Source organism: Lutzomyia longipalpis, chromosome 1 (assembly GCF_024334085.1).
Source record: "Lutzomyia longipalpis isolate SR_M1_2022 chromosome 1, ASM2433408v1".
Taxonomy (NCBI): domain Eukaryota; kingdom Metazoa; phylum Arthropoda; class Insecta; order Diptera; family Psychodidae; genus Lutzomyia; species Lutzomyia longipalpis.
Window position 1 is genome coordinate 6,288,479 of NC_074707.1, and position 14,619 is coordinate 6,303,097.

At 37.3% G+C, this 14,619-nt stretch overlaps 1 protein-coding gene across 7 annotated transcripts in view; it reads right to left on the reverse strand.

Annotated features, from left to right (window-relative positions):
* The window catches only part of LOC129786931 (uncharacterized), a 77,311-nt gene extending 63,447 nt beyond the window's left edge, over positions 1 to 13,864 (reverse strand). For 3 of the 7 annotated variants that reach the window (XM_055822195.1, XM_055822193.1, XM_055822188.1), the window contains exons 1-2: positions 13,430 to 13,864; positions 7,951 to 8,515 (exon numbers count right to left, since the gene is read on the reverse strand). In XM_055822195.1, the coding sequence (XP_055678170.1) occupies positions 7,951 to 8,316 (366 nt within the window). In that variant the 5' untranslated portion in view covers positions 8,317 to 8,515; positions 13,430 to 13,864. The remainder of the gene's footprint in view (positions 1 to 7,950; positions 8,516 to 13,429) is intronic. The other 4 variants (XM_055822194.1, XM_055822191.1, XM_055822190.1 and 1 more) reach the window with 3 other exon arrangements.
* Positions 13,865 to 14,619: the final 755 nt, after the last annotated feature.

Genomic DNA, 14,619 nt, shown 5'->3' on the forward strand with positions numbered 1-14,619 from the left:
CCCAGAAAGATTGCTTCCGGGAAATTTACTGATGAATTTACTTCAATATATACTGTTTTAATACACATGCTTTCCCATGGCAAATATTCCCTTCGTTTCGTGGAGTCTTTCATAAATCTTAATCCTAATCCTTATTGATGTTTCCGTATATGAAATTATGTTCAAGGTGCGCGTATATAAAGTTACATAAGATTTACATTGTTGCCGCGTCCATAAAATGTTTGGAAAATAAATATACCTGCGTGGTTTGTTTTCTTCAATTCCAAGAACGATATTATACAAAGTTTTCTTTATTACAACAATTTTGCTCCTTGAAGTATTTTAATTTAATAATAAAAATTAATAAAGATGAAAACGTTAAAAAAAAATCTTTAATTTTCGAAAAAGAAAATTAAAAATACTTTATGAATCAATTGAATTATATTTCTTTCTATCTCATCAAAATTTTCATCTTTTCCTAAAGTTTCTTCCCTCAAACAAACGCCTCTAAATTTGCCCTTAATTTAGCCTCATTGAAAAATCCACAATGGACTTATCCTTTAATGAAATCATGACCTAATGAAAGGGATCATAGATTTCCAAAAAGGACACGAGGTGAAATACCTACAGAGAGAAACAAAATTGTAACCGCAAAATGAATGAAAAGTCTCAATACCTTGGTGGTCGGAGACGAAAACCCTTTGTGTTACGAATGAGTGACCTGCGAAGGATACTCGGTCGTCTTACAAATTCGATTGTATATCCCTTTTCCACATGTCCTTTCAGGGCATACACACAACACACCTTTCAATTCGTGCTTGAACCAATTTTGGGACGATTTGTGAGCTGTGACAAAGATGAGGGATTGGCAGAGATAAAAAGCAGGAAACTTATTAAATTTTATACCATCCCTAGTGCCATCGAAATTACATTTCAACTATATAGAGTGGAAGGGGTTGGTTTATCTGTTCGTGCGACGTCTAACCCTCTCAATTATCTGGGCATTATTCGTCACAGAGAGGGAGAGAGGGAGCAAAAGAGAGAGAATGTGTGTAGATATCGTACACGAGAGGAATGTTGGCACGAAAGAGTCCTTTTCATGGAAATTGTCATATTTCTCATGGAACAATTTTTATTCTGTGGCATATGTCGGATCGGGAAGCCGGCAAAAATGCTGCTTGTCACGTGAAAATAAATGAGTTTTCGTCAAAAATGGCATTGGCACCAAAATCTCACTGATCATTGCATGAAATCGTGCTTGTGTGGTGCAACCCTCGCAAAAATACCCAAAATGCCATCCCCATAGCAGGGAGTTTATTGTATAGTTCCGAAATCATATCTCCCTATATCTATATATCTAGCAAGGGGAGTGAGTGACAAAATTATGAATGGAGTTTTAATAATAGAAATTCAATAAAATATAAAATTATGGATGCCATGAAGGATATTTATTGAATTATTATGAGCCTAACAACTTCCCCCTACCGATATAAATTGACTTCACAAATTTCTCGTGCGAGGTCTCGAAGGGATAGTGCTAATTTATGGTTGAGGATATTTCATCCATAATGCTACATATGTATATGTATGTATGTATATGGGCATTAGGAAAATGAGATTTATGACACCACACGAGATTCATAGAAGCTTTTTCGTGTCACCATCTGGAAATCATTTTCTTCATGATGGGACACGCAGTGAATCACAGCTATTGCTAGCAAAGGAATAATCCTTATTTTCGAGAGAGAAAAAATGTAGGAAGGACGTTGTTTTAGCTGTGTTTCTTTCAGACACAGCTTTTGTGTACCGAGCAAAATCGAAAGTCGTCAGATCGGGCTCAAACTTGGGATGAGCACGAATTAGGGTCCCCACATTCCAAAAAACGTATGCGCCAAAAAAATTTTTTTTCCGGCCGTCCGTCCGGCCGGCCGGCCGTCCGTCCGTCCGTAGTATAACGCTAAATTGCAAGAGAACGGTGATAGATAGAGACTTGCGGTAAACGGCAAAGTTTAAAAGTCGACTGGAAGACGTCCGATTATGACGTCAAATTTTACCCCCCACCCTCGCGTCCGCCATTTTGAATAACCTCAAAATTTTGTTTTCGCTATATCTCAGCCCCTGTAATAGCTAAAAATCTGAAATTTTTATATGTTGTAGGGGCCATCAAGAGCTTTCCAACGATACCTCATTTTTGAAAATCGGTCAAGCCGTTTAGTCAATATGGCCGCCACAATTTTTCATCGAAAATCGACCATAACTCGAAAACGGCTTGACCGATTTTGATCAACCCGGGCTCAAATGAAAGATCTCAACAAACCCTACAACTCTCTAGAACATCCGAAGTTTCAAAAGTGACCGCTAGAGGGCCAAAAATCAAAAACAAAATTTTCGATGAGTTTTCGATGAATATCTCGAAAACGACGACATAAATTTTTTTCATTTTTTGATATGTTGTAGCTGACCATATTATCTAGCTTCATGCCAAAAATGAAGAAAATCTATGGATCCGTTCTCGAGATATAGCCTTCCAAAGTTGGCATGTCATATCTCGGGTTCTACATGTCCGATCTTGATCAACTCAAGCGCAAATGAAAGGTTTCGTGAAACCCTACAAATGTCTAGAACATTACAACTTCGAAAAATGTCCGCAAGAGGCGCTAAAATCGAAAACAAAGTTTTCGAAAATTTCGAACTCGAATTTTTCGAAAATGGCGACATAATTTTTTTTCATTTTTCGATATGTTATAGCTGACTTCAAGACCTTTCAAACAAAAAAAAATTTATGAAAATCTATGGATCCGTTCTCGAGATATGGCCTTCTAAAAATTTATTAGCGTATGACTTTAATACTATTCCAGACTTTGCGCGTATTTAAATTAATTCGCGTTCTAGTTTGCTCTCACAAAATTGGTACACTGAAAGAAACACAGCTCCCGTAAGCTTGGTCAGCTTACCAGTACATTTATTTTAAAATTAAAAGTTTTTGCGGGATGTAAAAAAAGGAATTTTCTGATAAAAAGAGAGAACATTTTGTTGTGAAAATTCTTAAAATAAAATTTCAGAGCTAGAAATGTCTTAATTTTTTTTCAATGTCAGATAAAAAATCTTCCCTACAACAAGCTGATATAGATTCCTAACATTTGTGGGAAAAAAAACCAAGCGAAGAAAACATTAGGATTTAAATAAAAGGTAAAAGAAGTTGATTTGATATCCTCGTACCCTTTGACATTGTCATTCTTTTAGAAATTTCTCCCACATTTATGGAATTTGCATAATGACTTTTAACGGTGTGATCATTTCTTTCCATTCACCCTGCCTTATGTTATGACCTTAATAATATTTTTTATTGCACACACAAAATACATTTTCTCCCTTATCTCTCGTACTCCATACGCGAGGAATGTCATTTTCTCGAGGAGTCATCACATCGAAATACATCACGATGGGGAGAAGCATGAGAGCATAAATACACTTGACAAATACATAAATGGGAGGGAATTGGCGTTCATCACATGAAAAAGCTTTCTCAATTCACGTTGGCAGGTCATAAATCAATTTGTATATAATAATTTAACAGGAACATGACTGACTTCGTTGAGATTCTTCGGCATTCGGCACAACATACAAAAATTGGCTCTATGTGTTATGAAAAAAAAAAATTTTTTTTGCTTGCCATAAGAAATTCGTGGTGGGTACGATGATCCCGCCTTAAATCTCAAAATCCCCATAACCGTGATTTTTAATAACACACAAACAAATTTATGAGTATGGATGTTGGTGGAAAGTATACTGGATCGAGGCGACACGACTTTGATAATTTACTGATACGAGATTTCATTCTGCGAAAAATTCCATTAAAAAGTTTCCTTTTTTTCTCATGCACAATAAAGGCCCCGTCTCTTTACTTCATCTCATTAAATGCTGACATTATACTGCTTACACCGACAAAGAGATTTTTGCCAACTTTTTCCCCTCAGCCATACCCCAGCATCAATTTGATGATTTTTTTTTCTGCAAAAGCCTTAATTATTTCAATATCATACCAAAGAGAGACCCAATTTGGGCTCTTATATTCTTTCACCCAGATCCACCTCTGCGCGGTGTGTGTGTGTAAATGAATTAACGAGAAAATTAAGACATTTATCGCCACATAAAAGTTCTTCAAAATACCTCATTCTCATCGCGAGTGCCGGGCAATTATGTATTGAAAGAGGAAATCAATGGTAGAGAGTCAAGGGAGTCAATTATCGTCTCAAATTCTATATGATTAGAGAAATAAAGTAAATGAGTGTGCTACCTGTGAGTCAAAAGAAAGAAAATAAAAAAAACGAGAAATTCTCGCTGCCATTAAGACCCAATTAGGCACAAATAAAATTACATTCGGTTGTCTCGAATGAATCATTTTTAATTTATTATTTTGTAGGTTTTATGAATGTTTTTTCCAACGAATGGTCTTTTTTGTACGTTTCTCTTGCTGCTGCTGACCATCGTATTCAATCACACACAATAAAGGTTTGTCTTTCGATAGGTTAAGTGATTTTTAACACTCAGGAACGCCCAAAGATTTTTTTTGATTGAGAAAAGACGCTTTTAAAGCCAAGGAAAAAGATTTTTTGCTTGTGGTCATAGTAAAAGTACAAACCTACGTAGATATATGCGGGTACTGAAAATTAAAACATTATATTTTAACTATTTGTTCCCTGATTGTACATAATAAGGAAAATATTAAATTGGAAGAAAGATTAATGATTTTTTATAGAGAAAAGAATAAATAATTTAGAAAAATTAAATCAGTAAATCCGTTCTTCTTAGATAATTTTGTACCTGATGAAAGAAAAATAATTCATCGAATCGCCACAACCTAAAAATTCATGACAATTCATACCTACAGTTTACCCAACAATTTTGTAACAATTCTTGAAGGAATAGCGCGAAATATTAAATCAAGATTTGAATTTTACTGACTCGCTATGACTAATAAAGTTTAGGCAATATAATATTTTGACTGTTCTTCCGACAAAGTTTTATATATGGGAGTCTATTGTCTCTCTATTCTTGTGAAATATCCCCCCATCATAAAAGCACTATAAAATGTTTGAAGGAAGTGTAAATTTAAATACAGTGGATATATTATTTTTGTTTGGGCCATAGGAGCGTGGCATATTATGTGTAGGCACGAATATGGTCAAAAAGTATGTTAAAAAAAGGAGGATGGAAGTTATGTTTTTGGGCTCATTGATGGTAGGGGGTGGTACGATAAATGTTTTGTAGATTGTATGGAAAATATGGGTATTTCAATGCATAACTTCCGGTTATAGTGTCGTCTTTATCGTGCAATAAAAGACGGGAATAAAGAAAGGAGCCCCCTACAAACGGATGCTTGTGACATATTTTTGTGTATTTTGCGCAAACAATTCAAAAGCAAAAGAGGGATGTATGCTCCGGTCCTTTGAAGTGCTCACGGCACATTCCATGAAAATGTATAAATGCGAAATAAAATGTTAGGAAATGTACCTACATATAAGAAGTGAAGGAGACAGTGTTGAGGGGATGTTATGCCCGAAATTGTCTTTTTTTTTACTTTAAATTTTATCATTTTTATAGGAAGGAATACGATGCATATACTTAAACAATAGGGATCTCTTAATCGTAAAATCCCCATCTAGTGAGGTCCCTTATCTAAATTACTTCAATTCCCTCTTCCCGATAGTCGCGGCGAGACTACCGAAAACCCCTCGGCTTTGAGCATCATAAGTCAATCATAACGCGTCCAGTTATAAGAGTTGGTGTCCCACAACGTATAGAAGTTTGTTTATGCGATGTAATACTATTTGTGAGCAGAATTAGTAGGCAAAGTTGATTTTTTTGTGAAATTCAGCCATTTGATGCATAAAAATGGTCATATCTCTAGTTCTATAACACCTACAGAAATTTCGTGACTAGTTTTGGAAAGGTCCTGAAATAAGCTATAATATGATATATATCTCAGTGATTTTCAAGGTCACCCGTAGAACACAAAATGGCGGATTTTTGTTTCACAAAAAGAGTTTTTCGCACTTTTCGTCCTGAAGAAATGGTTCTAGAGGTTTCTGATGTTTTAGAAACTTGTAGATAATTGCGAAACCTTTAATTTGATACCAAGTTGAGTCAAATCGGGCAAGCGGTTCAAAAGATATGGTGCTTAGAACTTTTCAAATGCAAGAATTTTTCAAATATCCATATCTTCTAAACGGCGACATACATTTTCTTCATTTTCGGACTGGTGAAAGATATTGAGTCAGGCCACAACATATCAAAATTTAAAGAAAATCGATGATGGGGATTCGGAGATATTGCCCCTTAAAATTAGGCAATTTTTGTTTTTGATTTTAGCGCCTCTTGCGGATGTTTTTGGAACTTGGAATGTTCTAGACAGTTGTAGGGCTTCCCAATACCTTTCATTTGACACCAAGATGGTTAAAATCGATCAAGCCGTTCTCAAGTTATATCGAAAAAACACTTTTTGCTTTAGACCGCCATATTTGCTAAACGGCTTGACCGATTGTCAAGTATGAATTGTTGATGAAAACGTCTCACTGAGCCCTATAACATACTAAAATTTCAGACCTCTAGCTATAAGGGAACTGATTGACGGTGTTTCAAAATGGCGGACGGCGGCCATCTTGGATTTTAAAAATGCGAAAAAATGAAATTTTACACCCACATTTCTATAGAAAACTTCAAACCGGAAGTCTCTATCTGTTACCGTTCTTGAGCTATAAGGCAAAATGTGGAGTCCGGGCCGGCAGGCCGGCCGGCCGGCAGGCCGGCCGGATCAAAATTTTTCCACCACCATTTTCAGAATGTGGGTTGTCTAAAACGTGCTCATACTAAGTTTGAGCCCGATCTGAGGTGGTCGGTTTTTCCGACGATTACAATACTTGGTGTTGGCCACGAAGTGGAACACCAACTAATTAGTGGACGTTGACGACGGGTCTATACGTTGATTCCCAATGGCTCAGGGGGAGCCATAAAACGACAGTAATTCCAAAGAACAATCGTACACAGCGGAAGAAATGATTAAATTACCTTTTATTGCACGTATAAGAATTGCTTCACAACCAAAGAAAAGAGCTTGAGCCACACGATGCCCCATCACGTAAAATTACCTTTTTTATTTAACTAATTCCACCAACATGTCATGCGAACCTGTATCTGTTTACCCTGGACCGCGAGCATGCCCGAAATTGTATAGAAAATCAAACCGGATTTTTACTTCTTTGCACTCCTCCATGGGGTAATAACATACAATTCCTCAGCATTGGCCACAAACCAATGTCAGGAACGCATTGTGAGAATGTTTCTTCTTCTGCAACAACGCAGGAATTCACCTCGTGAGAGGGACATGAATGTTAATTACAAAGCCATATTCGTGGGTGTCCGACGCCAAAAATGGTTTGCACACTGCCCCAAAGAAATTTTGATGCTGCCAATTTTATGTTTTGCCATTATTTCGTTTAATTTTCCTATTATTTTCAATTCTATCCAAAGCCTTTCCTTTTGTTCTGTTCTGTGAATTGATTCTAAAATGATCCTAGCTTCAAAAGAAATTTGTAAACAAAAAAATATAATTTGCCAAGGCTTCAATTCGGAGTAGAAAATTCTAAATTTTCAAAATATTTCTTAGAGAGATTGATATACTCTCATCCATTAAAACGCCCTCCCGTTTCCGTAATACGAAAACCCCCTATTAATTTTCCATAATGGAGGAAAATCTCTAAATAAGAAAAAGCGAAAAATATTCTTCCTTTCAATTTAATTGGAGTGTTTTCAATTAAAAATTCCGATTAAATAAACCCTTAAAACCTTTTGAATGTCCTTCTAGCCCATAAATCCTGTCGCAATATATAAATAATGTAGGATGCGTGCACAATGTAATGCAGGGGTAGTGTAAAAGCTCCATGAGAGCAAAATTAATTTCAGACCACTCACCGGCGTTGAATATGGATGGGATGTCAATCGGATGGAGTCGCTCTGCAGTTGTTGCCTTAGAATTGTTTCCAATTCCGTTGGCGGTGGGGTTTCTCTGCCAATAGCCTCCTCCAGTCCCTCAGCTAGCCCATTTGGGTCGTTGAGCATAAAGTACACACTAGCAGCACCCTTCTCCCTCAGCTGTCGCACGGATTTCAGCAATTTATGCCGATGCTGGGGATTTTCCACGCCGATGGCATCGAGATCCGGATCACCCACTTGCTTGCAGATCTCCAGGTCGTCGTAGCCATTGTCGAGGAAACTCTCTGCGTACTGACCTAGACCTAGGGCCTTTAGCCACTCACAGACAATATTGCTGACTGCCATCACGTGGATAACAAAGTTTCTGTCAGCGTCCTTTGCGAGACACTCTTCTTTTCACAGTGGTGTGTCTTGCTCGTTCGCGCGCCTAGTTTTCAATTGACCTTTTGAACTATCATACGCGTCACAGTCTAACCTCGTGAAACATTTTGCAAGATTAATCTTGAGATTAACTCAAGACGTTCCCGAAGTTTCCACCAAGTCACTGAAAGGTAGAAAGAAAAAAAACATTTTAAAAAAATATTTTAAAATAAAATCAAATATTAAATTAAATCAGCAGCAAACTGTCAAAACTAATGGCAAAATTCTTATGCTAAAAGTCAATAAGAACATTGACCGTTTATGTTTTATGTTTATGGCTATGTAAAAATGAATTAGGCTATAAATAAAATAAAATAAATGGTGAACTTTGGAGGATTCGCGATCCTCCAGAAAACCTTCATCAGGCTCCAATTATTTTCCTTAACCCTCAAGATAATAAAGAAAGCTTCAAAACCTTTTAAGTATGTAATCACAATTAAAGGTAATTCAGAAGGTAAATCTATTGTCTTTTGCCTCTTTTGCGTATTAAAAGGAATTCCAACACTTGAAAACCTTTCCCATACAATAAACCACGTCACTTGAATTATTTATAAAACCACTCTGTGAGCTTCTTATTAAAGCTTTTCTCTTCAATTTGACATGTCTCCCGGTATATGAAACTGAAACACTAATTAATTATTTTCATGTTTAATGAAGGGTAGGTGGGGTGGGTATGTGATAAATTTTATATCGCTCCGCATGTGATATATGGGTTGCTATATATTTACGTAAGGAGTATAAGGGACTTTTGCCTGAGGTTGTTCTATGTCCCGAAAAGCCTATTATTCCTTATCTCCCCCAAAAATCGACGTTGAAGAGACACTCACAGGAGCGGTGAGAGGCGAAAAATCGATGGTGTATATAAACCTTCACTTGGTGATTAATCGCAAAAAGCCTTTCACCTCGCCGTATACACAGAGGGCTCTCCTCCTGTAAATGCACACACAACTCGCAAATCCACGCCAAAATTCTGGACGTTAGGGTATGTCGGGGCGACTAATTACCAATTCCCCCGGCGATACATCATCTCACTCAGGAACTTTGCATACAAATGATTTATTCAATAGCGCTAACCAGGTGTGAAATTATCACTGGAACATTGTGGTATGCTACATATAATACATTTTACCCCCATCCCCCCACGCCCGTAAGTTGTGTATGTGCAAGCAAACAGTGGGCGGAAATAATGGTGAGTAAATTTGGAAAATGTCTTGCATGACCCCCAAAAAAAAGTACCTCCTCCTTTGTCTGCGCACACGGTTGTTCAAACATCCAACAACATGCAAGTGGGTGAATCAACCTGAGACATTTCGCTGTGTTCTTATTTTTTTTTTCGTGAGTAGCAGCACCTATTTTCTCGGTATGCTTTTAGTTCTTGATCGCACAATGAAATATTAGCGTGGAGAATGTTATACAATAAATTCTCTTTATGGCATATTTTTCTGCTCTCTAATGACTTGTGAACACCCGCTTTGTTTCAGCATTTTTATGGTTTGTTAAGAGTTTTAAAGTTGTTGCGGTTTGCAGGTCTTTCATGAGAGATCTATGGTAGGGCACGGGAGTACGATCGCATACATAATTCTATTGTTCGACTGAAGATTATAAAGGAAGAGAATATTTTTGGAGAGAGATCTCTAAATTAATGTTCACGGAGATCTCTAAAGAACAAAAGTTCTATCTCAGCAGGATTGAGATCATGAAATTTTCACGCTTCAAGATTTAATTTTGTTTACTAAAATCTATTCGGTTAACTACAGATCCCTGCTGAAAATGATGAATCTATAACTATTAAATGAAAGAGTCTTACAAAATCAAGATCTATATTTTGTGATTGCTCTGGATTAAATATGTATGCAGATTTTTAAATAAAAGAAATTTTAATATTAAGACACTCCCCCACAATTTTCATTATGGATCTGTATTAGCGGAAATTTGATCTATGTTATGATTATTTAATTATCACACCGGAAAGTCTGTATTATATGTATGTTTCTTAAAGATTGCATTGTAGGCAAATTCCTTCCACTTGAGAAGAACTTCCCTTCCTCTCACAATACAATATTCAGTGAAAGCATTTAATTCAATTGCTGACGAGGTAACATCCGTTGCATGTTTTAGGGTTTTGGAAAAACAAACATTATACGGGCAACCCAATACAAAAGGTACGACGTGAGAGGTGCAACCATTGAGAGACCACCAAAGTACCTGGCAAGTGGATGCAGTAGAGAACATAGTGATTATAAGTTTCGGTCAGTTGGCCCTTAATTGCTACCATCGGCCAGTAATTCCGTGTATAGCTTGTATCGGCACACGGTTGGCCTCGTGAGCGACAGGTGGAGATCGATTGCATCGTCAGAATGCACCCAAATGCGCCTTGCAACTGTGCCCTAAACAAGACTCCATAATGGGTGGGATCCTCACCATGCTCTTCCAACTCTTCCTCTCTGTTAATTCTACACAGAATTGTGGCTATTTTGTCACCAACATCAACCCCATAAAAGACTCGATAAAAAACTCCAATTTTCATTTAATCGTGAAATATTGACACGCGGCGTCATAATGCTGAATTATAGGTTTCGCTTGCCTCCCCCCAGATTAATTTTCCCAACCACAATGATGAATGCACATTGGACGGTTGGTATACAATCAAACTGACACTCTTCGTACCCCAAACGTGATTGACAGAGTGCAATTGAAAGCGACAGTAAACTCCTTCAATGTGTTATTTTTTGCCCAATGCGTGGGGATGAAATTGAATATCCACCCCCGAATTGTCCCTCTGTCGGAGCATCTATTGTTTAACAATACATATTGCAATGTAGCGACAGAATGTGAATGAGGGTCGTGTTGAAAGGCATATTGGTGCAGACAGTGCAGATAGAATTTAATTTATTTCATTATTAAGCAATGGGAAAAAGAAAAATCGTGGAAAATTTTTAAATTCAAAGTGAAAAGATATTTTTATTAGGTTTTTTTTACTTGTTGCTTAGCAAAAGGTCAAAGGGTTAAGGATACAAGAATTCAAAAACACGAATATTCATAATATTTTGGATTTCCTTGCAATATTGATGAATTTTGATAATTTCTTTTAAACATTTCTTGATAATCACAAGAAATAATAAATTAATTCAATATTTGAACTGATTTAATTATTATTTTGTGATTAAAAAGGGAATTTTTTATCAATAGTTTAATTTTTATTTTAATGTCAGGTCAAAAGCAATTTTCCCCAATACTGTTGAATATTTAAATATTCTTTAAAAAATCTTTAATATTTATTCTTAATTTCTTTAATTTACATTGAAAACTTTATGCGATTTTTATGCATTCCACACCAACAATTTAATGTTAAAAAGCATAAAGTGGATAAATCCAGATTAAAATTTTAAACCAATCAGTAAATCTATATAAAACGATAAGAATTCATCAAAAGGATTGATTGATAGGTATGTAATTTATTTCAAGGACTTCAAGGCACTTCAAAAGAACATATAGAGCGTCATATATAATTGGCGCAATTTAATTTAACGACTAAAGGACGGCTCCATTCATTATTTCATTAAATTCAAACCAAAACCCATTATTATGCGTGCCCTAAAACATAAGCTAATACTACCCATTCTATGAGTTCTCCATGCTGAAAGGGATATCACGTGGGATGAATAATGGAGGGAGTCAGCCCTTAGTGGAAGCTTTGTAGCTAAAGGCACAACGAATGGTGTACTGATAAGGATTTTTATGAATATTCATGCTGTGACAATCTCTGATGATTGTGAGATTGCGAAATTATCGTCATTTACCCCCCTCGCTGAAGAAGAGGGAGGAAAAGAATGATGGGTGCTACGTACAACAATGTTACTTAAATATTGTGTGTGTGTGTGTGGTGTGAATGTTTCTCCATGGGCTGGAGGGTTTCTCGCCATGAAACTAAAGGACACGATTATGAATACAAATTCCACGTGAGTGTTCCTCAAGTGTTCACAGGGGCTTGAATGTTGAGGAGATTAGATCGGAGTTGGGAAATATAATGAAAAATGAGTGCAGTGTCAAATCCCATCAACGCTTTTATGGGTTCCCCATCTTAAGTATCTCTCCCATGAAAATCACGTTCAATTGAGAACCATTTTTGACGTGGATACTGGGTGGGTGGTTGCACGAAGCGGTGGTTAGGGGGGGGGGCTTTGATCTCCCCCATCTGCCACCCATCCACCCACCCCGGGGGCGCTTGATCCCACGATGAAGCGAAAAAGCTGCAAGAAATGGAACAGCACGTATGCAATTGGCAAAGGAAGAGTGATGTTAAACTGTTGACGGTATTGGCCTCTGTGAATGCTTGCGCCATTGGAAACATGAGCAAATAGCAATAAAATATATAAGATGTCTCTGGAATCTGGAGTTGGAAATATAAAATGTAAAATACACTCTTTGCACGGTGTTGGAGAGCGCGCTATAAAAGTTGGCGAGGTCGATGGTTGTACATACAGAATTTCTGTGTGGAACCTTTCCATCTCTCCACCATCTCGCCTCGTGTTTCTTTTTTTTCGGTCTCACCATCGTACTGTTGGTTTATTTGAAAAACAGGTAAGCAAGTAAATAATAAAGAGTAGCAATAGTGGCTAAAATAGTTGCATTTCGACTTTGCAGCAGCAGCAGCATCCACCGTGTTATTTGACTTGCTGACACGAACAAGTACCATATATATGTACATATATAAGATGAGGCTTTAAAGTAAAAGGGAGCTATATATATAAATATATTTATGTTGGAGAGATGGGCCGATGAGAATGTTAAGGAATGAGGCGGATCCAATTACTCTCTATACCTAAACATACATGTCCTAATTGACCATTTTGGGATGTCCTTTAAGCAACTTTAACATCTTTACGTTATTCCACAAATTAAATTCTTTTAACAAAAATATATACTTTAAGCAATAAGTTACCCCACACAAGTGTTTGCCATAAAAACACAATTATGTTTAGCAATATATAGAATAAATATATAATAGAATAGAAGAAAAAGTTTGTTTTATATTTACTTTTGAATCATTTCACATTAAACCATCTTTCGAGTGTTTAACAAATTTCAAAATGTGAACACACACGAAATAGATACACCACTTGAGGGTTCACTGAAAAGGAAAAATAATCCTTTTTTTTTCACGTTTTGCGATGGGGGAGAGGGAAAAGAAATGGGGGAAAAAAGGATGAGAAAAATCACTGGTATCCTCTGTAAATTCTCACAGGACACGTACGTTTTCTCGCGCGATAGCACACACCACCACCGGGTAGCGTCACGGAAGTACACGGTATCTGTTGCTATATGTAGTATTTGGGGGTGGGGGGTGGCTTTAAATCATGATTAGGGGGGTCCTTTTCAATGAAAATTCACCAATTCCAGGCCCGAGCAAAGTGAACAATCGATACGGGTGTACCAACACATCTTCCGCGGAGGAGCTGACGTAAACTAAAGTAGAGAGCACAGAATTCACTACTGGAAACCCATGAAACCGGTTTATCAGAAAAAATCTCTCTCTCTCAGCATTTTCTCCCAGATCTCCCGCGAACCAATACATCCCAAAGTACCCTCCACCAGCAAGCATACTCTGGCAACTACCAAAAGAGAAAGGGACCGTGTGAGCAATAGGAAGCCCCGAAAGAGCGAAGAAGAGAGAAAAAGCAATGCTATATATGCGTTGTTTGTATGTAGTCAGTGACTGGAAGAACATTCCCAATTTCCCCTGAGACTTCCAGCATCGATGGCGGAGAAGTTAATGGAAAAAGCCATGCAAGGTATCGTCTACCAACAAATCTCGCTCTCACAGTTCAAGCACCTCCAAGAGAGATCATCCTGAAAATTTGGCAACTATGCTCAATGGCACATAGCAATTTCAAACTTACCCATAAGTCCAAGTTATGTATATTGTGCACCTTCATTTAGGAAGAGGCACAACATGCTCTTTCCCGTAAATATATTTCCCAAATTGTTGCACCAACCCCAATTTAATCTTCGACATCCCAAATCCCAGACGATGAGGTTCTTTCATCCAATACTATTTGTTAGTTGTATGTATATGGCAGGATTTACGCTCCAACGGGCACACCTGAAGATAATGAGAAGCAACGTGGACAGTGATAAGCCATAAATCTGATCCACGCGAGCTGATTACTTCCGCATTCGGGACTCTGTGAGGCCCAATGAGGTGGTGATGTGACAAAAATAGGCAGG